This window comes from Daucus carota, chromosome 6, assembly GCF_001625215.2.
Source record: "Daucus carota subsp. sativus chromosome 6, DH1 v3.0, whole genome shotgun sequence".
Lineage (NCBI taxonomy): Eukaryota > Viridiplantae > Streptophyta > Magnoliopsida > Apiales > Apiaceae > Daucus > Daucus carota.
Genome location: NC_030386.2, coordinates 39712013 through 39739776, shown reverse-complemented (window position 1 = coordinate 39739776; position 27764 = coordinate 39712013). Strand labels below are relative to the sequence as shown.

General features: G+C 35.8%; 5 protein-coding genes across 9 annotated transcripts; 4 read left to right on the top strand and 1 right to left on the bottom strand.

Moving 5' to 3' along the window:
- Window positions 1-577: 577 nt before the first annotated feature.
- LOC108226577 (uncharacterized) lies at window positions 578-1454 on the bottom strand. The gene has a single exon (XM_017401554.2). The coding sequence runs from the start codon at window positions 1381-1383 to the stop codon at window positions 766-768; it is 618 nt and encodes a 205-aa protein (XP_017257043.1). The 5' UTR covers window positions 1384-1454; the 3' UTR covers window positions 578-765.
- Window positions 1455-3128: 1674 nt separating this feature from the next.
- Window positions 3129-5586, top strand: LOC108228158 (pentatricopeptide repeat-containing protein At2g15690, mitochondrial). Its single transcript, XM_017403661.2, has one exon. The coding sequence runs from the start codon at window positions 3225-3227 to the stop codon at window positions 5295-5297; it is 2073 nt and encodes a 690-aa protein (XP_017259150.1). The 5' UTR covers window positions 3129-3224; the 3' UTR covers window positions 5298-5586.
- A 3575-nt stretch (window positions 5587-9161) lies between these two features.
- On the top strand, window positions 9162-12007 carry LOC108224951 (uncharacterized). The gene is made up of 3 exons (XM_017399721.2): window positions 9162-9462; window positions 10453-10641; window positions 11209-12007. The coding sequence occupies exons 1-3, from the start codon at window positions 9280-9282 to the stop codon at window positions 11683-11685; spliced, it is 849 nt and encodes a 282-aa protein (XP_017255210.1). The 5' UTR covers window positions 9162-9279; the 3' UTR covers window positions 11686-12007.
- A 1875-nt stretch (window positions 12008-13882) lies between these two features.
- Window positions 13883-18351, top strand: LOC108224225 (elongation factor 2). Of its 2 annotated transcripts, none has more exons than XM_017398736.2 (4): window positions 13883-13960; window positions 15008-15045; window positions 15156-15243; window positions 15656-18351. In XM_017398736.2, the coding sequence occupies exons 2-4, from the start codon at window positions 15043-15045 to the stop codon at window positions 18094-18096; spliced, it is 2532 nt and encodes an 843-aa protein (XP_017254225.1). In that variant the 5' UTR covers window positions 13883-13960; window positions 15008-15042; the 3' UTR covers window positions 18097-18351. The 2 variants fall into 2 exon arrangements, with proteins under 2 accessions (XP_017254225.1, XP_017254226.1); XM_017398737.2 differs by having other exon boundaries at window positions 13911-13960; window positions 15005-15045.
- A 675-nt stretch (window positions 18352-19026) lies between these two features.
- Window positions 19027-26873, top strand: LOC108225072 (DNA polymerase zeta processivity subunit). Of its 4 annotated transcripts, none has more exons than XR_010284924.1 (7): window positions 19027-19185; window positions 19267-19347; window positions 19743-19855; window positions 20366-20555; window positions 20700-20968; window positions 21148-22539; window positions 25048-26873. XR_010284924.1 is itself a non-coding variant. In XM_017399882.2 (6 exons), exons 1-5 carry the CDS (start codon window positions 19152-19154, stop codon window positions 20921-20923), a joined length of 642 nt encoding a protein of 213 aa, XP_017255371.1. In that variant the 5' UTR covers window positions 19027-19151; the 3' UTR covers window positions 20924-20968; window positions 21148-26873. The 4 variants fall into 4 exon arrangements, 2 of the variants coding, with proteins under 2 accessions (XP_017255371.1, XP_017255372.1); XR_010284923.1 differs by having other exon boundaries at window positions 25027-26873; XM_017399882.2 differs by having other exon boundaries at window positions 21148-26873.
- The last annotated feature ends 891 nt before the right edge of the window (window positions 26874-27764 follow it).

Below are 27764 nucleotides of genomic sequence, written 5' to 3'. Positions count from 1 at the left end.
TTTCCGGGAAAGATCTGAATCGTTACTCTGACCTCCGAGATCATGAGTCTAATTTGTGTTCCTCGTTCTCTTCTACGTAATATGAATTAGTATAGAATTGAAAAAGAAGAACTCTGAAAAAGCTTCATACTCACTCTCTTATGTATCTGATAAGTGGCTGATATAGCATGTGTTAGAAGCGGCGATGGATAATATTTCAACGGTTTTTCTAGTGTGTGCCCATGGGCACATGTTAAGCACTTAAATTCATAATTTTGGGTGATTTTGATTGGTTCCTACTTCTTTATAATGGTGGAACCCCTGCAAATTCACCAACCACACCAATTAAAATCCACCAAACTTATAGAATTTGGTGCTTAGCATGTGTCAATGGGCACACACTAGACAAACCCATATTTCAACTAGTAAAAACCCCGTAGAAGTAAAACCTAGATATTATTAACTAACACTGAACAATATAATTTTATTTAGATATGAACACGGCGGTGGGATGTTGTGTTATTCACCTTCCGGGATTACTTGAGGTGCGCCCAGACACCCCACCCCGTATAACAAAAAAGAAGAAGAAACCATTAGGTATGAAGAAGAAAACAAGCATAGATTTCAAAGTACCACTTCAATTCAATTCTATATAGGTATTTCCACATTCCAACAGCAGAATTATGTATTCTACTATACCTTTCTTCACCTATACATTTCGCAAACTATGACAACCACAGAGGCCTGATCAACACGAAATTCTTCAAAACAATCCAGTTCTTGAATCTAGTTGCACAGAATGACCCTAGTGAGGCCAAGAACCAAACAAGCCACACCAACAAAAAACAAGGTAACAAAGTCCCTAGCTTCCCACTTCTTCACCGTCCTCGATTCGACTCTCAAGCTCTTGGCCTTCCTCAGCGCATCGACCTCCTTCAACAAATCAAACTCCGCCCCCTTCTTCCTCAGCTCCTCCACACACTTCCCCAACAGCTTCCCATCCTCCTTCTCCCTCTCCAACATCCTCTCCAAATGCGCCTCCACATCGGTCTTATACCGCACAGCCCAAATAATCCCCAAAGAGCACACCAATGAGCAGACCGAGGGGATCCAGGACCTCTGACACCCCTTGGTGCTGCCACTGAATGAAGAGGAGGTAGTGAACAAGAGGATCAGTGAGGTGGAGTGGAATAGGAAGAATAGGCAGTAGAGCTGAGTGATCTCTTTACGAATCGAGTCGATTTGAGTTTCTTTGTTGGAGACTCGGGTGAGGATGAGTTCCTCCTCTTTGAGCCATTGCTTGAGGAGGAGCTTGTGTGTTGGGTTTTCGGCTATTTGGTGGAGGGGGTGGAGGGGCTTGGGGTCCATGATGGTGGCGGAATCAGTGGTGGTGAGATCGGACATTGTGGTTTTTTCGGGTTTTTAGAGGGTTCTGAGATGAGAGATTAGGGGAATTGTGGTTATGAGAAAGGGAAAGGAGCGTTTTAAATGTAACGGGAGGCTTGGATTTGAATTTGTAACGGTCGGATTTTTTAAGTTAGGCTTGTGGGGGTGACGTGGTGTACAGGCGGAGAGCACGTGCGGTGCGTTGCTGTTTGGTGAATGTCACGTGCGAAGCGGTGATTTAGTTTTTTTTTTTTTTTTTTTTTGCTGAGTGGTGATTTAGTTTTATGTTGTGAATTTTGGAAAGTGATTTTTAAGGTGTTCTAAATTCAAATTAGGATTTTGTGGGTTTTTTCCTGGAAAAGGTTGGTGATACTTATGAATAAATAAACATTCTTGATAGAAATAATAAAAGATTCGGTTTTAAATATATCATTTGTGTATTAGTATATTTTGGAAAAAAATGGATAATAACAAAGCGTTATTTTGCAGATATGTCAATTGTCAAATTGGCACCGAGAAAAGATAAAATTATATGACTATATGAGTATCTTATCGTTCTCATTCTTTTTCCGGATTTTACTTTCTGGGCTCAGAGATATTACCAACTCTTTACTTTCTGGGCCCTGACTTCCTGGAGTGATATATACAATTTAGTTATATGGACCATGACATAATCAAACTGGCCAGAGGTCTGCATTGGGCCGGGTTCTATTTCTAGAATATAAATTTGAGACTTGTTAAAGTTTCATACTAAACGAAGCTCGTCTAAATTGAGAATATTTAAGGGGCGGTTTAGAAACGTGCATTTCATTTCAAATGATAGATTTCAAATGACAAGATTTGAGTTATCATTTCAAATTCTCAGATTTATACCAACATTTAAATGTGCGGATTTCAAATGAAATCCAAATCGGGTTAATTATCAAGTTGGTCATTGAAGTGGGCTTAATGTATCAAATTGGTCACTGAACTCAAAACGGTATCAAGATGATCACTGAAGTGGTTATAAATATCAAACAGGTACCTTGAAATATAAGTTGAAACAGTAAAAATATTATTTATTAAGTTTTACACATTATTTTTGAATGTTACAAAAACCAACTAAACGGTTATGATTTCTAATATTTATGATAATATATTTAGATTTTATCGAGTTTATTTATTATTTATTTTTAATTAAAACAAAGAAAATAACCAAATAATAGATAAACTTGATAAAATATAAATATATTATTTTAAATACTAGAAGTCATAATTTTTTAGTTGGTTATGGTAACATTTAAAAATAATGTGTAAAATTTTATAAATAATATTTTTACTACTTGAACTCATATTTCAAAGTTGTTGTTTGATATTTATGGTGAATTTAGTGACCATCTTGATACCGTTTTGAGTTCAGTGACTAACTTGATACATTAACACCACTTCAGTGACCAACTTGATAATTAACCCAATCCAAATTCAAATTCTCAAATAAGTTATTTAATCAAATTCAGAATTTCAAATGAAATCCTAGTTCCCAAACAGGCCATAAGATTTGGTATGATCTGATCTCGGAATTATAAATTATAGAATTCACTTCTATTTTATTTTTGAGTTCTTTATTTCTATTTCTGTCAAAAAAGTATATCACATTTACAAATATTTAAGAATTTATAAAAAAAATAATACAACATTTTTCATAAAATAAAGATGTTAAAAAAGTAAAATCGACCAAGCAATAATCGGCCTTATCATTTAAAAATGCGATATGTCCACTTAATTATAGCCACAGCCCATATCCTAAAACCCCTGCTTCCCCATTTTCAAATTAGGGTTTATATACTTACACTCAAAAACTATACACACAGACCTCTTCAATGGCGATTCTTCGCGGAACAACGCAATCATCGATCTTCACAATCTCTTCTATCATCTCCAAGGTACGCTCTTCTTCGAATTGCTCTAGTTCTTTCATTTCACAGTTCCCGAGGCTCGCTAATGCTAAAACCCTAACCTCGTTTGCTAACCCTAATGATGACTTTCCGCCGCCGCCTCAACCCTCTTTTGATAGTGTTAGTCGTAGTGGTAACAATCAGGTGAATTATGAGATGAATCAGTGGAATAATCAGAATTTGAAACAGAATTATTCGGGTTTTTCGAGAAATGCGGTTCCGAGAGGGGGGGATGCTCCGAATGAGGGGAACGCTGATCAGGGTCGATTTGGGAGGAATCAGAATCAGGGGTTTAGTCAGTGGGACCCACAAGAGGGTCAGAACTCTCAGAATTATGTTGAGGCTCGTAATTCGAGTCCGGAGAATTATAGGCAGCCGAGTAGGGGGCAAGGTTATTCGCAGGGATTTCCGCAGCAGCGACCGGGTTATGGACAAAATGTTGGTCAGCAGCAGGGTTATCAGTCGCAGATTCCTCAGCAGCAGCAGCAAGGTTATGCGCCACACGTTCCTCAGACGCAGAGTCAACAGGGATATCCTCAGGGGATTCAGCATCAGCCGCAGGGTTATCAACAAGGCGTTCAGCATCAGCCACAGCAAGGTTATCAACAAGGCGTCCAGCATCAACCACAACAAGGTTACCAACAGGGTGTGCCTTATCAGCCACAACAAGGTTATCAGCATCGTGATCAGCAACAGCAGCAGGGTTATCCGTATCGCGAACAGAAGCAGCAGCAGCAGCAACAGGGTTATCCGCAACGTGGTGACGGTTATGGAGATCGTGGTCAGCAGCGTGTTAGTCCTAATCAAATGAACCAAGAAGTTCAGATGCAGAACCAAGGGGGAAATGTGAGTAACCAGAAGGCAGTTGTGCAGCCTAGTAAGGAGGATGTTTTGATTGGTTTGTGCAGAGAGCGAAAAGTTAAGGATGCTATTGAATTATTGGAGGAGGGGGTGCGTGCTGATGGTATGTGTTTCAGCTTGCTTTTTGAGTTGTGTGGGAATTCAAAGAAACTTGAGGATGCTAAGAAAGTTCATGATTATTTTTTGAGATCAACATTTAGGACTGATGTGGATTTGATTCACAAGGTGATTGAGATGTACGCTAAGTGTGGGAGTATGGTCGATGCCCGGAGAGTTTTTGATCATATGCCAGAAAGGAGTCAGGATACATGGCACTTGATAATACATGCATATGCAGCCAACGGGTTGGGGGATGAAGGATTAGCATTGTATGAGGAGATGAGAAAGCTAGGAATGAATCCCAATGAACAGACGTTTCTTGCTGTATTAGCAGCTTGTGCAGGTGCTGAAGCTGTGGAAGAAGGTTTTATACATTTTGATGAAATGAAGGTAGTGTATGGAATATCTCCGGGAATAGAGCACTATTTGGGTCTTATTGATGTTCTTGGGAAGTCTGGTCATGTTACTGAGGCTTTGGAATATATTGAAAAGTTGCCTTTTGAACCTACTGCTGAAATATGGGAGGCTTTGATAAAATACGCTAGAATGCATGGAGATATTGATCTGGAGGACCGTGCTGAGGAGTTCTTAATTAGTATTGACCCATCAAAGGTTAATCCAAATAAGATCCCTACACCACCACCTAAGAAGCAATCTGCAATTAGTATGCTGGAGGGTAAAAACAGACTTGCTGAGATAAGGAATCCAACCCTGTACAAGGATGATGAAAAGTTGAGGGCTGCAATGAAAGAGCAGCGTTATGTACCGGACACTAGATATGTCCTGCATGACATCGACCAGGAAGCCAAAGAACAGGCATTGCTTTATCACAGTGAACGTCTGGCAATCGCATATGGTCTGATCAGTACCCCAGCAAGGACACCCCTGAGGATCATCAAGAATCTCCGTGTATGTGGTGACTGCCACAATGCGATTAAGATCATGTCCAGGATTGTTGGGAGAGAGTTGATTGTTAGAGACAATAAACGTTTTCACCATTTTAAGGACGGCAAATGTTCTTGTGGTGATTACTGGTAAGTTAAGACTTTAGTACCACAATTCATTATTAATATGCGTATGGACTTTCATAGTCATAATGGGACTCCCATATCAGTAGTGTTGACGTGGTGTAATCAGTTTCATGATAAGAATCATCAATTTTATCATCTCAGGAATCACACTGTCTTTTGTAAAGTTCACTAATTCCTGTCTATATCTCTATTTTGTATTGAAATGTGGACTATCTTTCTGCTTTGGAAAAGTGCATAATGTTATGGTAGCACGAACTGACAACTTATGTTAAGGATCAACATTTTATCTTTGTGCAGCAATTGTAACTGCTTCTGTTTCGTAGTTACACATGTTGTTTTTCTTTTATCATTAGATGTGAGTGGCTATTTTGTAATTTGTACCACACTTTGTCTTCTGTTTTGAGTGTCTGATTTTGTTTCTTCCCTAGCTTAGGCATGCTAAACTAAATATTATGTTGGATATTATTGTTGTTTTTGTGATTGTACCATACGTTGATTTATCTTGCACGCAGCTCTACTTGTACTTTCTTCCACTTCCCATATTGTATGTGCGTGTGCAAGCAAGTCAAATGTACAAGTCAAATGTATATGACGTGGCTGGTTCATCAAATAATTTTTTTATACACAAGTTTCGCTTGTGGGTGGAAAATGTGTTTTGCATTGGCCTTTGGTTTCATACATGTATGGTTGGTAAAAAACCATCTATGATATTTAACAAGTCTTTAACACCAACAAGCTATTTATGGCTACAAAACGAGAGTGGCTATTATTGCTGTTATGCATATAGAATGTATTACTAGACTATAGCATAGGCAACCAACTATCGTCGTGTCTGTATCTAAAATTCCGGTCACTGTTTTATGTTGTATATAGGGTCCTGTTTTGTGTACTGACAATGTCGGGAAGTACTTGTGTAATAGCACCCTTGGTTATCCTCCAATAGCACCCTTGGTTATCCTGTTGTTTTCTGGGGATTTTGACGTGGTTTGTCTTTATAATATGACCATTGTGCCTGCTTGGACACTGCACGTATTTTTATCTTTCCATGGACTAAATCCTACTTTTTAGTATAGCCACATCTCGGTTTCTGGTCTAGCAAACTGGATTTGGATCGTTTTAAAAATGCTACTGAAGTATCACCCTTGTTTTATGTCTGGAAAGTGGAAATACTTATGAAGTACTACCCTCATGTAGCCACTAATGTAATCAATAGTCATTGCTTATGACTATGGCTTGGATGCCTACTACAAAGGTGAGTACATAATACCTAAAACACTTGTCTTCTTAGTATTATACTTTGCTCCGATATCACTGGTGGTGTTACAGAGGGATGAAAGTTTTACTTTTGACATATTTTCTTACAAATTTGTTGTGTCAGATATATGTTATTTATAGTAAATCATATGTTCTTACAAATTGTGTTACTCAGAGGGATGATAATTTCCACCAGATCCGGAACTTAAAAACATAAAATCAAACCATTTTCTTCCAAGAAAAATTCAGAATAAGGTAAATCGAATTTAAAAAAGACAATTTTAGTCTCTGTTATATATTTTGTCCTACAAATTAAAATTTTCCTTCCAGTAAATTCTAAATTAATTTTTTTTATTAAAATAAACTTTTTTAACAAATTCGAAATAAAAAAAACAATTTCATTTTAAATAGTCCAGAAAATGAAAAAATAGAGTGAAGTTATTTGATAAACGCCCCTGTTAACCCTCCATCCTCGCAAGAAAATTAATAAATTATCTCTCTCGTCTCCCTCTCTTAATTTATACTAAAGTACATGTTTTCGCATAACTGGGCTAGGCCTGTAAACGGATCGGATTTGGATCGGATTTAGCTAAATCCATATTCTAATCCATTTAATTTTATCGGATTCGGATCGGATCGGATCAGGAGTCGGATATTTTACAAGTCAATCCATATCCGGTCCATTCGGATCATGGATAATCGGATCGGATCTCCGATCCACTAAAATTTACGAAATATATTTTTTCACTGTGGACAATGTTTTAACCTTCCACAAAGAAAGAAAATGATTTTTTATAGCTATATTAATTCATGAGTTTTAACATAACAAGTACAAAAAAAAACTAATAAAGCAGTAAAGTAAAGCCTGCAACTTCATGTTATTAAAAAAAATGTAACTGAAAAACTTTGTTGGTTGTTCCTATAAAACCTTTAACATATAATGTATCAAGTGAATAGAAAAACAATAAATAAGTTGCTTAATATTTTTGGAGGAAGCAAATTATGATCCGCTCCTCTATTCAATAAGGATTAAAATCAATAAATATGTCCTAAATATAGAACTAGGTTACTGAGGAAGTGTTAAGTGGAAGAGTTTAGCTCTCATGTGTTTATACTCACTATACACAAGAAATGAGTGATTATTAGATTAACCTGATAATAAGAGTAAGAGTCGGGTCAAGACTTAGAAGTGGCAGATTGGTTATAAGAAAATATGATTTAGGGTTCTGTCTTGAAATTTTTATTTTGTATGCAATATATTAATAAAATATAATATATTATAAGAAATATAATATAAAATATATAATATAGTTAAGCATGAATCGGATCGGATCGTTAACAGATCGGATTTGACCATATCCATATCCATTCTTTATCGGACCGGATTATTATCGGATCGGATTATTAGCAGATCGGATTATTTTAATAAGGATCCATATCCATTTATTTAACCACGGATCGGATCGGATCGGATCGGATATCCGATCCATTTACAGGCCTAAACTGGGCTGATGGTTTATTTTATGGACCAAACCCACATTCTAATTCGGCCCCAAAAACAAAATCCCAAAAAAACAAAAAATTAATCCAAAACCAATTTAAATTCGTACACAATTCAAAATTTAAATATGCACTGCACAATTTATTCAAGCCCAAAAATCATTAATCTCCATCTCCAGTCTCCACCAATAATAGTTGCTCAAACATAAATTATTACACCCCCGAGTAGGCCTGTAAATGGATCGAATATCCGATCCGACCCGATCCGATCCGTGACAAAATAAATGGATATGGATCCTTATTAAAAAAATCCGATCTGCTAATAATCCGATCCGATAATAATCCGGTCCGATGTAGAATGGATATGGATATGGTCAAATCCGATCTGTTAACGATCCGATCCGATTCATGCTTAACTATATTATATATTTTATATTATATTGTATTATAATATAATATATTATTATTAATATATTACATACAAAATAAAAATTTCTAAAGATACAAGACAAAACCCTAAATCATATTTTCTTATAATCGATCAGCCGCTCCTAATTCTTGACATGGATCTCACTCTTGTTTTCCGGTTAATCTAATAATCACTCTTTTTTTTATGTAGAGTGAGTATAAACACAGGAGCTAACTCTTCTACTTAAAACTTCTTCAATCACCTGGTTCCGTATTTAAGACATATTTATCGATTTTAATCCTTATTAATGGAGGAGCAAATCATGATTTGCTTCCTCCAAAAGTATTACGCAACTTATTTATTATTTTTCTATTTACTTGATAAATTATGTGTTGAAGTTTTTATAGGAACAACCAACAAAATTTTTATGAAATACCGCTTTATTAGTTTTTTTTACCTATTACGCTAAAGTTTATGAATTAATATAGCTAGAAAATATCACTTTTTTTTGTATGGAAGTGAAAACATTGTTCACGGTGAAAAAATATATTTCATAATTTTTAGTGGATCGGGGCTCCGATCCGATTATCCATGATCCGAGCGGACCGGATATGGATTGACTTGTAAAATATCCGACTCTTGATCCGATCCGATCCGAATCCGATAAATTTAAATGGATTAGGATATGGATTTAGCTAAATCCGATCCAAATCCGATCTGTTTACAGGCCTACCCCCGAGCCCTCTTTCATAGCTGTCCAAATTGTAATCTTTTTCATCTCAACATCCCTAGTTGTAAAAATACACGCAGAGAGTTGTAAGCATAGATGGCACCTGGAGGTGCTGTGAACATGATAGAGCGGGCCCACCAGATGTACAGAGAAGGCAAGTATGAAGAAGCCCTTGTGTTTTATACTGATGCTCTCTGTTTGGCCAAGACCAAGCCTCAGAAGATTGCGCTTCATAGTAATCGGGCTGCTTGTTTCCTCAAGCTCCATCGTTTTAATAAGGTCTGGTTTTATTTTCTTGATTTTTTTATATTTTGATTTTTTTGGGGTTTTTTGTGTGAAAATGTTGGATATTTTGGATTGATTGGTGGGTTTGTGATGAAGTTGTCATCTTGATTGTTTAGGGTTCAATTAGGTTTTGTTTTAGTTTCTTGATTTTTTTTTGTGAAATTGTTGGATTTATTGGTTTGATTGGTGGGTTTGTGATGAAGTCGTGATCTTGATGGAATGATTGTTTGTGTTTGAATAAGCTAGATTTTATTTTCTTGATTTTTTGGGGGGGGGGGTTTTGTGTGAAATTATTGGATTGTTGGTTTTGATTGGGGGGTTTTGAGGTGAGTTTGTGATGAAGTTGTGTCTTGATGGGCGGTGATTGATTGGTTGGTTTGGTTGGGAAAGATGTGTTTTGATTAGTGGGTTGAGGTGTTTCGTGGTGTGAATGATGAAAACTTTGTTCTTGATTAGCGGTAGTCGTGTTTTTTTACCAGGTTCATGGCTCGCCGAACAGGATTAAATGATGATGGGTTTCGGGTTTAAATTAATGATGTATTGCTAATACTTACAATTATGGGTTTATCGATTATGAAGTTTGTTAGTGAAAGATGTCATTTTGATTGGTGGGATTAAGTTGTTGCGGGGTTTGAATGACAGAATGAGAGTTTTTATTAGTGGAACCCAGAATATATGGTTTCGGGTTTAACTTAGTGATGTAACTGCTAATACTTATAAAATATGTGTTTATTGGTGATAAGGTTTGTTCGATCAGCTAAGCTTAGTGCAAGGGGATTTGTTTTGCAAAAGCGTGACTAGTTAAACATGTTTATTGGTGATCTTGATAGCACAAGTCATGTAAGTTGTACTAGCTTGTTGTGATGTGTGCGAATTATTATGTTTAGATTTGGGTGAAGAATATGTTATTGATTCATAACTGGAAATTGAATGGAGTACAGTCGTATGCTTCAAAATTATTAGCCTAATCTTCTATAATCTTAGGCTGCAGATGAATGTACTTCAGTGCTTGAGCTTGATTACAATCACACTGGAGCATTGATGTTACGTGCTCAAACTCTAGTCACTCTCAAGGAGTATCATGCAGCGCTTTTTGATGTCAACAGGCTTATTGATTTAAATCCAGAATCAGATGTGTATCAAAACCTTCAAGCTCGTTTGAAGACACAAATGGTATGCCTTTTCCATTTGTTGTTATTTTTTGTGTCTTTTCAAGATTTATTACATTCAGTGTTCTCTTGTCTTTTGAAGTAATTGTTAAGGGACTACAGTTTTGAAGTAGATCTTTTACTACATTTATAGAAAATTCAAGCTTGGCGCCTTTGGACAAAAGTGAATAGTCCCAGAGCTTTAAAGAAGGATTAGTTTATGTACTGCTGTTTGAGGACTGAGAACCAAGATCTACTGACATAGCATAATGACTATGTACATGTCTAAATACAAAAAGCAATAAAGGATATAATAACAAATAATATTTAGAGGATTATTTGATCGTATTATTATATAAAATTATGAGTTTATTTAACCTAGTGATTATATTAACTCTGTCAAAATGATAGAAGAACTCCTAGGCAACTAATCCACAAGTTTGGATATAGGATCTCAGTGATAATGTGAGTGCTTACGTCTGAGCCAGTCCTCTATAGTATCACGAAGTGTAGCCTAAATTTTAACGTTACCCATTTTATGTTTAATTGTTCTATTTACATTAATTGGAACATTATCTTTGCTCAAGGAAAGTCTCTTGCGCCAATACCTGAAGCTGAGACGGAGTTTGAGGAAGATGAAGACTCAGAAGAAGAACAAGATCAGGAAGATGAAATAGAAGTAGAAGAAGGTCTAGACCAACAAGAAGGAAATGATAAAAAAGATGAGCATGTGGGAGGAGAATCAGAAGCAAATGCTGTAGTAGAAAGAAATATAAGTACAGAAAACAGATCAACCGTAACCGGAAAAACTGCCCTCCAATCTTCTGATCATTGTCAAAAAGTGGAAAAAGATACAGACCAAAGTCAAAGTCGTAAGGAATCATCTGTACAAAATTCTGCAGGATGGCAAACAATACCAAAGCCAAAAGGACATTCAAATCTTGATTACTCGCGATGGGATAGAGTTGAAGATGACTCGAGCGATGAGGATGATGATGAGGATGAGGAAGAGTCTCAGCCTCAGTATCGATTTCGGGTGAGAACTGTTGGTGTGCAACAAGTAAAGTAAAAGGTGGAAAAGACAGAATTAGACATCTCGGCACTTCAAATCTCGTGCTGCAGACATGATCTGTATCAGTCTAGCATCTGTTGGTTGCCATACTCGCAGCTAGCAAGTGTCTGTTGAACTCTGTGCTGCGGCTACAGGTTAGAAAACCATACAGAAAATCATACTTATCCCAGATTGTTTATTGTATGTAGTATGTCCAAATTAAATTTTACCATTCATTGTAAATTATAAAGTTGTTTTGGTTCCCCGTATTATGCGGATCATGTACAATATACACTATGAATTGATGGATATCGTGAAAATATACCATTTTTTAGGCTTCTGATTTTTCCTAGCAAACTGTCGAATTTTTGTCCAAATGCCGGTGTGCCTGATCATAACGGGATCAAATCTTTCATTGTTAAAATGTTGAGCAATGTACAATCACATATGTCACTCTGTGCAATAGATATTGACATATTTAGGCTCGGTGAACAAAATGGAACACCGATCAAATCTTTTCAGTTAGCATTATTTAGGCTAGGTGAACACAATGTACGTCAAGTCTTTCAGTCGGCATTATTTAGGTTCGGATGAAACACAAAATACGTATGATAAGCACACAGTGTTGAATATCGGTCCTGAAATTCATTGGACAAGCACACAATCTCGATTATCGGTCTTGAAACATGAAAAGTACTTGACAAGCACACAATCTCGCATATTGAATCTGAAATTCATGATACCTGGACGAGCAATTAATCTCGAATGTCGATCTTGCAATCACGATGCCTTGACGCATGAAAAAATAGGGCTATTGCCTCAGCTGGTCGAGGGTGATGGCACACATATAATATACAGAGTTTATGTTTGCAATCTCGGTCCTGAAATTCACGATACTTGAATAAGCATACAATCTCGAGTATCAGTTATGAAATTCACGATAAAAAATAAAAAGGGTCACTGCTTCAGCTGGTCTGAGCGTGACGCCGTGATGGCATGGCACAGAGTTCATGTTGGTGGGATACATAGACCATCGCAGAGGTAGGGGAAATAGAAGTTTATATCCCATGTCCTGCAATTTTTTAAAAATACAAATCACTTGTACTCGGATGGGTGTATTGGATTGGAATTTTAAAATATTTTTTGCATTTTTGAAATCCAAAAATATTGGATTGGGACCGTCTGAAATCTATTAAAATCTTGAGGTATTCAATTGGGATTTTAAATTATGCTACAAAATCTGGTGGTATTCAATTGGGATTTTAAATTATGCTTTAAAATCCGATGGTATTCAATTGGGATGGTTTAAAATCCATTAAAATCTGATGGTATTCAAATGCTGATAAATTTTTTGGATTTCATAAAATGAAGGATTTTGTGGCATTGTTCGGTGTATTTTAAGTTTTTTGAAATCTCACCAAAATCAATGGGATTTTGAAGTATTGTGGTTAAATCTTATCAACTCTGCTACATTTTATCAAGAATCCGCGCAAAATCAAAATCACATACAATCCATTAAAATCCATTGACTAAAAACAATCCATTAAAATCCCAATCGAATACACCCCCGTTGGATTAATAATTACTGTTTAAATTATTTATATCCCATGTCCTACATTTTTAAATATGCAAGTCACTTATTCTTTTTGACAAACATTTCTTAATTTTTTAATATTGTGTCTGAAAATATATATTTTATTCAAAAATTTAAAATTTTAAATAACATTATTTGAATCATTAATTCTCTGTTTAAATATATTAGATTTTAAATGAAATTCAAATCGAGTTTTTCTTAAATTAAATATATTATTTGATCAAGTTTTTAAACACGCCATAATCATATTTTAGAATTTATTATTTAAATTTTTGTAAATTATTTTTAATGTTTTAATGAATTCAAGAAATGATAATTAATTAGTTATAGAAAGTTTGCCGGAAAATTAAGCAACCAAGTAAAAAAACGGAGGTAATAGGATTCTATTTTTTAATTTTACATAACATCAGTAGCGTGGAGTGTGGACTAGCTAACAGCGAACTTGAGCCCCGAACGATCACAAAACCCAGCCCAATATTAAAACCCAAGAAGTCCAGAACATCATCCACGTGTCAACCAAATAAACCATCTGATCAAATCATACTCAATCAAACGGCTAAGATTTGGGGAAACACTCAATACCCTAGAGCCTAGCCATATATAATGCCTCATAAGAAGCCACTCGGCATCGCCTCGGCATATATTTCACCATTTTTATCATCACTGCTCGCTGAGCTCACCGATCACTCATCTCTCTCGGTACACACACTACCCCCTCTCTCTCCCTCTCTCTCTCTCTCTCCCTCTCTCCCTCTCCCTCCCCCCCCCCCTCTCTCTCTCTCTCTCTCTCTCTCTTCTCTCTCTCCTCTGATTTGTGATGTGTTTGATCGATGTAGTATATAGGAATCGCAAACTCTGCATGTGATTATGTTAATATATTCATCATTTAATTCTGCTTTTAATTAATCCGATACTCTGATTTGAATAATTTACATTTTTGTGATTTGATTTGCCTAACGACGTGTTCCTCGAAAACTATACGTTCTCGATTGTGTTATAAGTTGTATCTCTCTGGTTAATATTGATTGCTTAATTTATGTAGCAGAATTTTATGATTGCATGCAGGACGTAGTGAATCTCTGATGATTTGAGCTGTTAAACTGTTTATGTTTGTTTTCTACCGTAGAATAGTATTTTACGGATTTACTAATTTTGTTATATTTTCTAATATATTTAATTGAGGATATTTCTCGAGGAATCGTGGCTATATATGCAAGTCATTCGTGTTTTTCTTAACTAATTCAGTATCATTTATATTTCGTTTGATCTATTAATGTATATTTGTGAACACAGCCTTATTAATTTTCTGCAGTATTGCTGATAAATCATGTCTGTCGATTTTGTAATTTATGAACACGTAATAAGCTAATATAACTGCTTGTGATGCTGCTAAGATATATAGTTACCATTTTTCTTGTAGAATATTAATTTTGGGCAGAACCATAATGATAAAGCATAGAGAGAATTAGTATGTTATATGTGGAGATTTGTGTTTTGATTGACTCTTTTTTTTTTTCTTCGTGTGGTATATGTATTAACACGTGGACCACTGTGTAGTATTCTAGTTATTGATTAATTTTGTAATGTGTTATAAACTTGTATTAAGTTTGTTGATACATAATTTATTTATATAGGCATATGAATGCTGCATATGGCTCTATTAGATATCAATAAATTAGATTGTGAGGAATTTGCATTTCATTTCTTCGTTATTGTAATCTGTTGTTTATTTTCGTTGTGAAGCAGAATTCAGATTTGGTCGGTGACAAGCAGTAGTCAAGATGGTAAGTAAAATGTTGACGGACTCTTTATTCCCATAGCATTTAGTTTTAAATTATATTTATTGGTTGACTGAATGAAGGTTATGATCTATGACTAATATTATATTCTACAGGTGAAGTTTACCGCTGATGGGTTCCGTGCTATTATGGACAAGAAGAATAACATTCGTAATATGTCTGTTATTGCGCATGTTGATCATGGTGAGTATGCAACCAGCACTTTTTTCTAATATATCTGGTTGTTATTCAGTAATACATCTGTGTTTGGGTTACTTTGGTGTGATGTGTCTCTTTTCTGGGAGGTGCTGCCATTATTTTTTGGAAGTTTTTTTTAAAGTTTAAATTTAAATATATGATATTAGTGATTCACTGGGACTTGAAAAATATGTCTCAAATATAAACAAATATACTTCAACTGTTGAACATGTTTACTTATGACCGAGAGCCCTTCAATTAAACCTTCTTCTTTTTTGTAGTTTATCATTCACCAGGGCTTGTTTTTTGATCGGTTTCATTTTGTTTGTCATGTATCCTGTAACTTGTCATGTTCTCTTTCTGGCTTGATCTTTTATCAGTTTGATATTGCTATTAATACAATTTCTCTTGCTGGCAGGGAAGTCCACCCTTACTGATTCTCTGGTGGCTGCTGCTGGTATCATTGCACAAGAAGTAGCTGGTGATGTTCGAATGACTGATACTCGAGCTGATGAAGCTGAGCGTGGTATTACAATCAAGTCAACAGGAATCTCGCTTTACTATGAGATGTCAGATGACTCTTTGAAGAGCTACAAAGGGGAGAGGGATGGGAATGAGTACCTGATCAATCTTATAGACTCTCCTGGGCACGTTGATTTTTCATCAGAGGTTACTGCAGCGCTACGTATAACTGATGGAGCACTTGTTGTTGTCGATTGCATTGAAGGTGTATGTGTCCAAACTGAAACTGTCCTTAGACAAGCCCTTGGAGAAAGGATACGACCTGTCTTGACTGTAAACAAGATGGACAGGTGTTTTCTTGAGCTGCAGGTTGACGGGGAGGAGGCATACCAAACATTTCAAAGAGTTATTGAGAATGCCAATGTCATCATGGCAACCTATGAAGATCCCCTCCTTGGTGATGTTCAGGTCTACCCAGAGAAAGGTACTGTTTCTTTCTCAGCTGGTTTGCACGGTTGGGCCTTTACTCTGACAAACTTTGCCAAGATGTATGCCTCAAAGTTTGGTGTTGATGAATCTAAGATGATGGAAAGACTCTGGGGTGAGAATTTCTTTGATCCTGCTACGAAGAAGTGGACTACTAAGCATACGGGCAGTGCTACATGCAAACGTGGATTTGTTCAATTCTGTTATGAACCCATCAAGCAGATTATAAACACTTGCATGAATGATCAGAAAGATAAGCTCTGGCCCATGCTGCAGAAACTTAATGTAACCATGAAGTCTGATGAGAAGGAATTGATGGGGAAACCCTTGATGAAACGTGTGATGCAGAACTGGCTGCCTGCAAGTACAGCTCTCCTTGAAATGATGATATTCCATCTTCCCTCTCCTTCGAAGGCTCAGAAATATCGTGTAGAAAATTTGTACGAGGGACCACTTGATGACATCTATGCCAATGCTATTAGGAACTGTGATCCAAATGGACCTCTTATGCTATATGTCTCCAAGATGATACCAGCTTCTGATAAGGGTAGGTTTTTTGCCTTTGGTCGTGTGTTCGCTGGTAAGGTCTCTACCGGTCTAAAGGTCAGGATCATGGGTCCTAACTACGTCCCTGGCGAGAAAAAGGATTTATATGTTAAGAGTGTCCAGAGAACTGTTATTTGGATGGGGAAGAAGCAGGAAACAGTTGAGGATGTGCCATGTGGTAACACTGTTGCAATGGTTGGTCTGGATCAGTTCATCACCAAAAATGCTACTCTGACAAATGAGAAAGAAGTTGATGCCCATCCAATCAAAGCAATGAAGTTTTCTGTCTCACCTGTTGTTCGTGTTGCTGTTCAGTGCAAAGTGGCTTCAGACCTTCCCAAGCTTGTGGAAGGACTAAAACGTTTGGCAAAGTCTGATCCTATGGTTGTCTGTACCATTGAGGAGTCTGGGGAGCACATCGTTGCCGGTGCTGGAGAACTTCACCTTGAGATCTGCTTGAAGGATTTGCAAGATGATTTTATGGGAGGTGCGGAAATTGTTATGTCTGATCCTGTAGTTTCCTTCCGTGAAACTGTCCTCGAGAAGTCTTCTCGCACCGTAATGAGCAAGTCTCCTAATAAGCATAACCGCTTGTACATGGAAGCTAGACCGCTTGAGGAAGGTCTACCTGAGGCCATTGATGATGGACGTATTGGCCCACGAGATGATCCCAAAGCTCGTTCAAAAATTCTGTCAGAGGAGTTTGGGTGGGACAAGGATCTTGCAAAGAAAATCTGGTGTTTTGGCCCAGAAACAACTGGCCCTAATATGGTTGTGGATATGTGCAAGGGAGTGCAGTATCTTAATGAAATTAAGGACTCTGTGGTAGCTGGATTTCAGTGGGCTTCCAAAGAAGGTGCGTTGGCCGAAGAAAACATGAGAGGTATCTGTTTTGAGGTGTGTGATGTTGTTCTCCATGCTGATGCTATTCACAGGGGTGGTGGCCAGGTTATCCCAACTGCCCGTAGAGTTATATATGCTTCTCAACTAACTGCCAAGCCCCGTCTTTTGGAGCCTGTCTACCTGGTCGAGATTCAGGCTCCTGAGCAAGCTCTCGGTGGTATCTACAGTGTGCTGAATCAGAAGCGTGGACATGTATTCGAAGAAATGCAGAGGCCTGGTACACCCCTGTATAACATTAAGGCTTATCTCCCTGTTATCGAGTCATTTGGATTCTCAGGTCAGTTGAGAGCTTCTACATCAGGACAGGCCTTCCCGCAGTGTGTGTTTGATCACTGGGATATGATGTCATCCGATCCCCTTGAAGCTGGAACCCAGGCATCAACACTTGTGGCTGATATCAGGAAGAGGAAGGGTTTGAAGCAGCAGATGACTCCTCTATCTGAGTACGAGGACAAGCTTTAAGCCACTGAATGCTGCGGATGATTGATCATTTGGTTGGAAATAGACTGCAGGTCTATCCTTTTCTAAATTTTGCTCTCGGATTTAGGATGCTTTTATGTATCAGCACTAAAGTTTTGTTTTTTTAATCTTGTTATGATGAGGTACATTTGGAGGTTATGTTGCCGTGTTTTCTATCGGTCTTATATCGGGTGTTTGAGCTTAGAATCATGTTTGTGGCTTCTGTGCTATATTGCTATCTATGACTTGCTTTGCTTCTTTGCTTCTCCAGTATCAGTTTTACGACTGCTTTTATTGTTAAAATGAAAAAAAAAAATTATTGTCAGGGAAAAATATATCTCTTGTGTTTTGTATAAAACTCAAATCTTTGTCCTATGTAATTTTATTTTATTTTTGACTGGTTTTGTATCTTAATCGTATAAATTGTGAATCGGAAATAAAATAATATTTAGGATTTATCAATTTAAGATTTATCAGAGATATGGCAAAAAAAAAAAGATTTATCAGAGACTGTTTCAATAAATTGAGGTTTTATATCAAATTAATATAATATTGATAAAATATATTTTTTAAAAGTTAATCGAAAATTAATCAGAAAATCAGAAAATTTTCAAATAAATGAGAGAAAGCACTATTTAGTGGAATGTCGAACCAGAAATATTTTATTAACTAAACAAGTTTGTCCAACAACTCTGTTTCCAATTTAGGGGGTATTTCGTATTTTATAAAGAAACTTCGAGAACGAAGAAAAATGAACGAAAGTTTATTCATATTTCAAAATTTTGAATTCCAAAAAAAAAACAACTATATTTTCTGATTTTCTTTTTCATTATTTTCATAGGGCATGATTCAAGTGTTCAGTTTGGTTACGGTTTTTTTTATTATGTTGTATTGTTGTTATAGTGGTTCTCGCATCAAAACGCGACGCTATTTTCATGTACCAGATTTTTTGGTGGGAAAAGGAACCCGGTTTTCCGCATATATAAACCGCAACCAAAAAATAACAATTAGAAAGTGTAGAGCGAACTCAAGTAGTCGAGTCTCGAGACGATCTGACGATGTATAAAAGGAAGAATCAATCTTCTCCTCAAGGTTTCTTCATCACTTCTTTTAAACACAATTAAATCATATATTTTCCGAAATACTTTTATGTATTATTTTGACAATTTTCAGGCGAAACGGCTCGAATTCTGGTGGAATTCATGGAGGTCGCTATCACTTCAATTGTGTTTCTCAAAGGCGTGTATTCTCCCGGTGCGTTTCATTCTACTACTTCAGTTTGTATTTCGTTTATTAATCTGTTGATTCGCTTGATTTTTGATTTTGATGATTATTGAAACGAATCGGAGTTTATAGTTTTATTTATTTGTGTTTGGAAGCGTAGATGTGTAATTATCTATTGATGAATCGGAGTTTGTAATCGATTTGTTTTGGAAGCGCAGATTTTTAATTATTTGTAAAATTTTTGTGTTTGGAGTTAGTTGTGGAATTTGTTTGTACTCGGAAGCTTAGATGTGTAATTATTCAAAATAAAAGGTAGTGAGTAATCGTGATTGCAGGTTATCTGTTTTATCTTTATTTGGTGGTTATTAACTTGCCTGTATGCTTGTTCTTGTTCATTTATGGTTTGGTTTAATAATAATGTGTAGGAGCATTTGAGAGGAGGCGGTATATGAATGTGGTGGCTCATAAGGCTCGGCATCCTCAGCTCAGAGACTACATTCATCATTCTCTTACTGGCTTACTTCCTTCCATTGAAAAGGTCCCTCTTATTTTAGATTTATTTTCAGATTTGTCATTTGAAAGAATTCGAGTATTCGTTAAAGTACAACTTACGAATTTTATATCTCTAGCACAGGGTTAACTTAAGTTTAAACAATGATGAAAATCACTCCATGTATTTTTTGCATTATATGTTTAACTAAATTTATAGTTGATAAGTAGAATGATTACTATAGTTTGAGACAGGACTCTTAATATATTGGATAGAGATGAACTAATGTTTTATTAACGATTCTGAATTCTCTAAGTTTGCTGTGTAACCATATTCTTAAAAACATGACATTTAGATGCTGACCACAAGTTGCTGATTTCAGTATATAAAACATGTGCTGGTAGTGGGACACATTTTTATTACGGAATACACTAATGCTAATGCTAATTATTCCATATTTTTACTACTGTAAGTGCTGATGGCATATTAACCAGCTTAGTCATAAATGGTTTATTAGTGAGTTTTACTGAAGCTAACATGTTCCTTCGACTTGGTTAGGGACTGGTGGAGAGGGTTGCAGTTGTTTTCTTTAACAAAGAGAACATCCCATTGGAGAGATTTGTTTTCAAGCTTACTGTAAACCAGGCTTATGACTCAGAGGTAGAAAAAACTGACCTGGAGTTCTCTCTAAAGTCATTTCTAACCAAGCTTTCGGTGTCAGAATCTCTCACTAAAGTTCTGCCCAAGGGTAGGTGCTTAACACCCACAGTTTGGTTGTAATGATCATAATTAGCATATAATCTATTTCTCTGACTAAAGTTCTTAGCCTGTTTCTTTGTCCTCTTTTCTTAATTACTTATAGTTTTTTGTTTTGCTGTGGAGTGGGACTCAGAATTCCACTGTCTTTTGTTTACAGACTGTAGGTGGCAGATAATGTCATATTTTCACTCTCTTCCACAGTTTAATGCAAGTACTGGTGTAGAGTCATGGATTCCAACAGATATTCAACAGTGGCAGCAACCTCCGTTGATAACTCCTATAAAGTCAATGAGTAGTGAGCCTCTAGGTGTGCAATTATATATGGAACATCCAAGCCTGTCAGGATCGCAGCTTTAAAGTTGTAGCATTGGTAGTATGTGGTGTGTACTGCAAATAAAGCATGTAAGACTCAATTCTCTAGATGAATTACCGTATAGTGATATATATATATAAGAACTGGCAACGCATCCTTTCAGAAGTGAAAGTGTAGCACTTTTATCAATATATGCTAAAGAATGTTTTCAGATTCACATTCACATTGTATTAAAATTAAGTTGAAGAACATGGTGTTTTTCCTACAGGAGAGACTACTTCCTGAGTCGGCAAGAAGGTTTAAACAATTAATATGACTACAATCTAGTAAGATGTCAGTATTGGATTTTCGAACTTGAGCTGAAGGGATGTCCATACTTTCTGAAGAATCAGAGTCACTACTAATTAGCTGAAAATAAGGTGAAGTAGTTCATTGATGAAAATTCATGAACTATTAAATTGATAATGAGAACTGGTGGTGCCTTCGATAGATTGCAAGTCTATACAGACACAAAGTTTGAATTCCTTTGAAGGCTACATACGAAGATGCAGATATGTGTGGTAAATGTGTAAGTAATAACTGAAAGAATGCTTTCTGATCTATTATGCTTCGGAGAATTGCTACTGGAGGATCATTTATGTGTTTGGCTATTGGATTCATATACTAGATGTAATGTAGTTTAGCTCCTTTTCATTGAAAATATATTAACCTTTAGTTTGAAACTTCGAGCTGTGAATGAATGTAGTATTGAAGCTGTTACATTGGGCACTTCAATTACCTTGTTATGTGCACTTAGTATAAGCTCCTTGTTTCATTAACAGAACTTGATATCTAGGGATCAGTTTACTTGATACGTATTTCAGCACTCTATAAACTTTAACTTTCTGCGCTACTTAGTTTAGACATTTTATAGTTACTTTCCCATAATCGTGCTGCAAGTTCTAGGAAAATTCAATAGATTACTCACATTGTAGCCCAAAACAGTGAATGCTTTTTATGCCAATAATGAGGTTGCAGCTTTAATATGGCCACTCCTTTTCCCTGATAACCACATATGGTGCAGAACCTAGGATTAAATATGCTAAATTCAATGAATGTTGGCTCTTGGCATCTGAGGATATATTTTCGTTTTAACTTGTAGGAAAGATCTAAGGTTATTAGTACTTTCACCACAGGTTTCTTGTTGAAATATTACCAGATAATGTGACTCGTTGATAGTGCTAGTCCTTATAGGTCATAAGTATTGTCAAAGGCTCAATGCTGTTAAACTTAATTTCATTGTACTACTATTTTCTATGCTTTCTAATAAAGCCTAGTTTTAGCCAAATGTATGTTTTCTACTTTATGTGTAATAGTTGCCCTGTCACCTGGTATAGTTTTTGTTGTAGTATAGCACCAGACCTACTAATGTTGTATTTGTGTCAGACCTTTGTATAAGTTTTGCTACCTGAATCATATTGCATAGACTTGCAAAACTTTGTAGATAGTTTACTGTGGCAGGTGATATTGAGTATGATATGTGGGTGATTCTATAAGACAGAAAATACAGAATCAGGGCTGCTATTTGATCAGTACCATTAAAGATAGCATTCACTCGAGAAAAAAGTTGGAGGACCAAGGCAAATTGAATCACAGAGATTGGTGTGATAGTTTTTATCAGGTGAGCTTTTAAGGTTTGATTTCTGAATTTTAATGTGATAGCTTTCATGATTTGATTTCTGAATTTTAGTCTTTTAAATGCTACCTGCTTAATATGTTTTTAAATAATTTAATATATGCCTGCACTCTACTCCACTGAAGTTTTTCTGAAATCACTTGATTTACAAAATGTCTACCCCTCGGACCGCAAGTGGAACAAATAATAGCCCCATCAACAAGGTGACAACTGGATCATCAAGCCTGTATTACAGAGTGCATCATGCTAATTGCCTCTTTTGGAAAGTGAATTGGCTAGCATGTTTTAATGTGTTGTCAGCTATATTTACTGATGAGAGAATCGGTTTCATGAATTTCTTTCAGAATGAATCCATTGGACTAGGCACACTAATTGAGACCTTTCCTGCAAGTTTTATTAACAGTACTTATTGCCTATACACATCTGAAAGTCATTCTTGTTTAGGGACTGGTTTGCCATCTGGTATCGAGTTATTTGTATTTGTTGTATTGTGTGACCCCTTTTAGTGCTGAGAAGTTCCTTTATGGGACAGCAACCTAGAGAATTATACAAGCATGTAAAACACAGATATACAGCGACCTGGTTTCACGGAAAGTAATAAGTTTACATCCACATCAACACAACATGTATATGAGCATGAATTTAGGGAGTATTAGGTGTTTAGCAACAGGATTTTGTGTATTTTCTATGATGGTATCTAATCTCTACTGTCTTATGGCATTTTGAAATAAAAAACTTCATTTTATTGATCTCCCATGGACCCATTTGATCTTAAGTTCATTTGGTGAGATTGGGCAGTTATGTCCACATGTTGTTTGTGATTGTTACCAACCTAACAAAGAGTGAGATGATAAAGTTTTGATACATAGTTGTACACTTGTACCTCAAGGGGACCATTTTATGATCATAAACTCGTAATAATGAAATTTTGGTTTCAGAAGAAAATGCAATGGTCCAATACTGGTGGACCTATAAATTCTTACATCGACTTGCTGAGCTGTTGACAACACAAAATATTGCAAATTTCCATGTTAGTGATCATACCAAATTTGTCCTGTAATTTTCTGTGATGGTTGATTGTCTTGTGTATCAGTCTCAACTCTCAACCATGTAGTCCTTGTCTTTCTACTGTATGTGTCCCTAAAAAGACTAATCTGTTAGGATAGAGGAGAATAGCATAAAATCATAGACCATCTATCTGCTTAGTCTTGACAATGAATCAGGTATTATTACAGTGGAATAGAATCATACTTTTTATAATTGTATAGATTTATAGCTTGGTGATGTAGGACCTAAGTACCACAATGAAGCAAACACTGAAATAATAACAGAAGTTTGTTATGATGACCAAAACATTACAAGTGAATCCTCTGTAAAGCATTCACTCTATAAGATGGGTTTCAAAGGGTTTTGGTAACCTAACTTGGACTATGAATATCTTAGCTACATATAACATGTGATCAATCCATGTTATTAACTTCAAATGAAACTGGAAAAAGTAATTAACAGTCGGAACGAAAACTTGTCAAAGAGCCTCTCGCACTTTTTCATGTTGTAGCTCCCAAGCTTTCGATCTGACAACTTTTAGGTCTTTTAGCTCCTTCAGGAATAAAGCTTGTTACAAATTTGCACATTTTGCACTTCTAATACTGTAAATTCCCCAGCACTAGATTGAGTCTGTCATATGAGTTTTAGCACTTGGCTAATCCAGCAAGTTAAAGAAAATAACATTCCCTGTAACTGTAAAATATGATAGCATATGACATAATGACACTCTGTTCACACAGAGAGGTGGGATGACAACAGTAGGCACCTTGTCCAAAAGCTAACCACTAAAATCATTCAATTTTGTCTGGTTAAGCGGGGTACACACACGAAATAAACATAATCATTCACGTAAAGAATACTGCACTCGTGTTTATTGTCAGTTCCTCCTCTAAAGTGTTGTTTTTACAGTGGGATGGGCAATATATACTATCCATGCTTAATCATTTTTGAATAGACAAGAAAATTATAATTATACAACTTTTTGTTTTTCTAAATATTTCTTGAGTGTTTCTTTTTTACATGCTTCATTACAGTAATGGGGAGGTTTGAAATCTGAACATAGATAAGAAATTATTGCTATAGTTGATTGAAATCTACACTCAGAAATTCTAGGTTAGCAGTGGTGTTGGTATCTTTTCTTATGGGGGCCTATGGGTACTTGTCTTGACCCCTCAGATGCTGTCTCATAGCCAAAATTCTATCCTAATTACCTTATCATCTCATCTTAAAATGTTATGGAGTTTCAAATAATCTAGTCCTAAATTTGACATTGAGAATCAAGCAATTAATTAATAGTAAAAAAAATTAAGTTGTGAAAGCAAACACATTATTTATGTGAATTGGTGATATTCAACTTCAAAAGTAATACTATATTTTTGTATTGCTGTCAACTATCTTATAATTCTGATCATTTCCTAATCTAAGGATAAAGATTTTTGGCTTCAGCTGCCCTTGGATTCTTGTTGAAGCACTGCATGCTGGACTGAAGCCAGGAATGCAGTCAAGAAACTTGTGACCGATTTACTGATACGGTAATACCTCCACTAAGATCTATAGAGTTAGAATGTGTTTTCGATTATGTAATTCTTTGGATATGTATCAATCAAATATATGGAGCACTGATCACACCGACGAAAAGATCTTTACCAAGTACAGTGAATCCCATCCAACTCATAACATGGTTAGTTCCGATTCCTCACCAGATGTTAATGTTATGTAACATGACTTGATTGTTGATTGTTGATTGTTGATTGTGTGTGGGGTGCTATGTTGAGGACAAAAGATGAATAAAAATGATGGTAGAAAAGAACAAAAGTATATAATTTTTTCAAAGATTATGGACTAGTAGTACATGAGTGGCCTCTTTTGACAAGGCAAGAAAGTCTGGAGTACCCATCATCATGGTCCCCTCTATATTTGGTGATATTCCATTCATAGTACTGTATGGTAAGTGTTTCGAAAATACATAATTCTGTATGGTAAGTGTTATGACTTATGAGAAGTTTTCCTTTATTTATTTTTTTCATTTTTTATGCCGAGGGTTTACACAGAGGCTCCACTTCCAGTGCATCATAATTTGTTCTGGTTCAAACTTAAACTTTGTTTAGATGTCTATCTGGAAGTTCTTGATTATCTAATTTCATTTAGCACTTTGTAAGACACTGAAAGCTTCCTGTTTCCGAACCCTACCACCCAACTAAAAGTTTGAAGTATAGCAGACAAGTTGTGTGACAATCAATCACACTATGTTTCTTCTCTTTACATTTGCATTCCCTATGGAATGGATCAATATACTATAAGAATAGTTTTTCACATTTTGTGTCCAAAAAATTAATGTCATTGGGTGGCCTGTCAGTGTCCTGATCGTCGGCCAAAACCACATTATACATTGTTTCTCTGTGCATTTTGTGTTTGGTGAAACAGTATGATTTTAAATTCAAGTCATATGCAAATAATATTGTGCATGTTCTGCTTGATACATTGTAGTTAGATAACATTTTGTAGAAGAGCTGACTAAAGCAAATGAACTCTGGGTTCGGTTTGTTGCTTACATCTGTCTAGTTAATATGGATATTTTGTCTTTGATAAGATTCGAATCATCCGTATATAAGATGATATTATATTTGTTGTAATTGACATTGTACTAACTACTAACCAACTTAACTTAAAATAGGACTTTGCTACGCATATTTAAATCTCAAGACTGAAACGATTGGAGTATTAAAATAAACAAAATACGTATGGATGCTCAATTTAGTACAATGCGCCATGAATTGTGTTAGTTTGACAATCACATTAATCTAAGTTGCTTATAACTTGTATGTATTAGCTGGTCAAGTATCATCATATACATCTTCAAATAGTCACGATCGCTTACACCTAATTTATTGTTTTCCCTAATGATTTTAAATTAGCATGCATTGTAATGACCAACGTGATACAACAACATTACCATCAGCTCATGATTTTTGATCATGGCCGAGATTTGTCTGTCCGGACTTTTCAAGAACGCTTCCGCAAGGATTCTCCAAACAAATACGATCTGTTAACACGAGTCGAGTTTTGTGCACCGAGTACGGCAGGAATCAGGTACATCAGGGACAAACATGTATGGACAAATGAGAATCTGGATGAATATCAAGTGATCATTTTAATGTAGTTGGGAACATGTCGTTTGAATTGCTTGACTTTTAACTCCGAATTAAGAAACAGTTAGGAGTGTAGTCACTTGTCTATGCTTTGTTTTAACATATTACATAACCTTGTCATTATTATTGGATATACAGGGTACTTCTAATACAATACGTATCTCGTTTCGAATATCTATGTCACTACGCACAAACTAACGTATCTTTCTCGCCGTAATAATAAATAAATGCTTTCCCATATCAATTTTTTAATGAAAGTTTTATTATTATACTTTCTTAAATTTCTTGTTCAATTTTAATCGAAAAATCATTAGTTAAGAAAATTATTAGAATTTGTTAATCTTTCTCCGATATTAACACTATTGAAACATAGTATCGTATAATTACTTTCAATAATTCACTATTGAAAAGAGTAATTAAATTTTTTTCATCCCACGAGTACATACTACATAATGGATAAATTAATGTAGTTTGATTAGATTCAAGTAAAGATATGTAAATAACCTTAATATAAGATTCGGTACAAGTCAGTTTCAAATTATCAAGTTGCAGACAAACAAGAAAGAAATCACTAGCACCTCTTTGTTTTCTAGTAGAGGAATCTGTGTATTATTTTCGATCTCAAAACCACACACACTTGCTAGCAGATCGAATCCACCTCAAACAGGACCACGTACCTCTCATCAAAACGCATCTCGACACAATAAAATCTCGATAAATAAATATTATCAGACCATATTTTTTTTTACCATAAAAAGTTAATTAAATATTCATTTATCGAGATTTAACTGCGCAATAATAATTTACTCCCTCTATTCCATTTAATTGTATACGTTTTTTTTCAACTGCCCCGACATGCATACACGGGTGAGGAAACTGTCAATCCATCAACTTCATTACAAAGTACCAAACTATATAAAAGTTCAGAACTCGATTACAAAACGACAGAGAATCACACGATGAGTTCAATTATGCCTGACAGTTGATAATGTGTGTGCAAGTGACTGTGTGAGA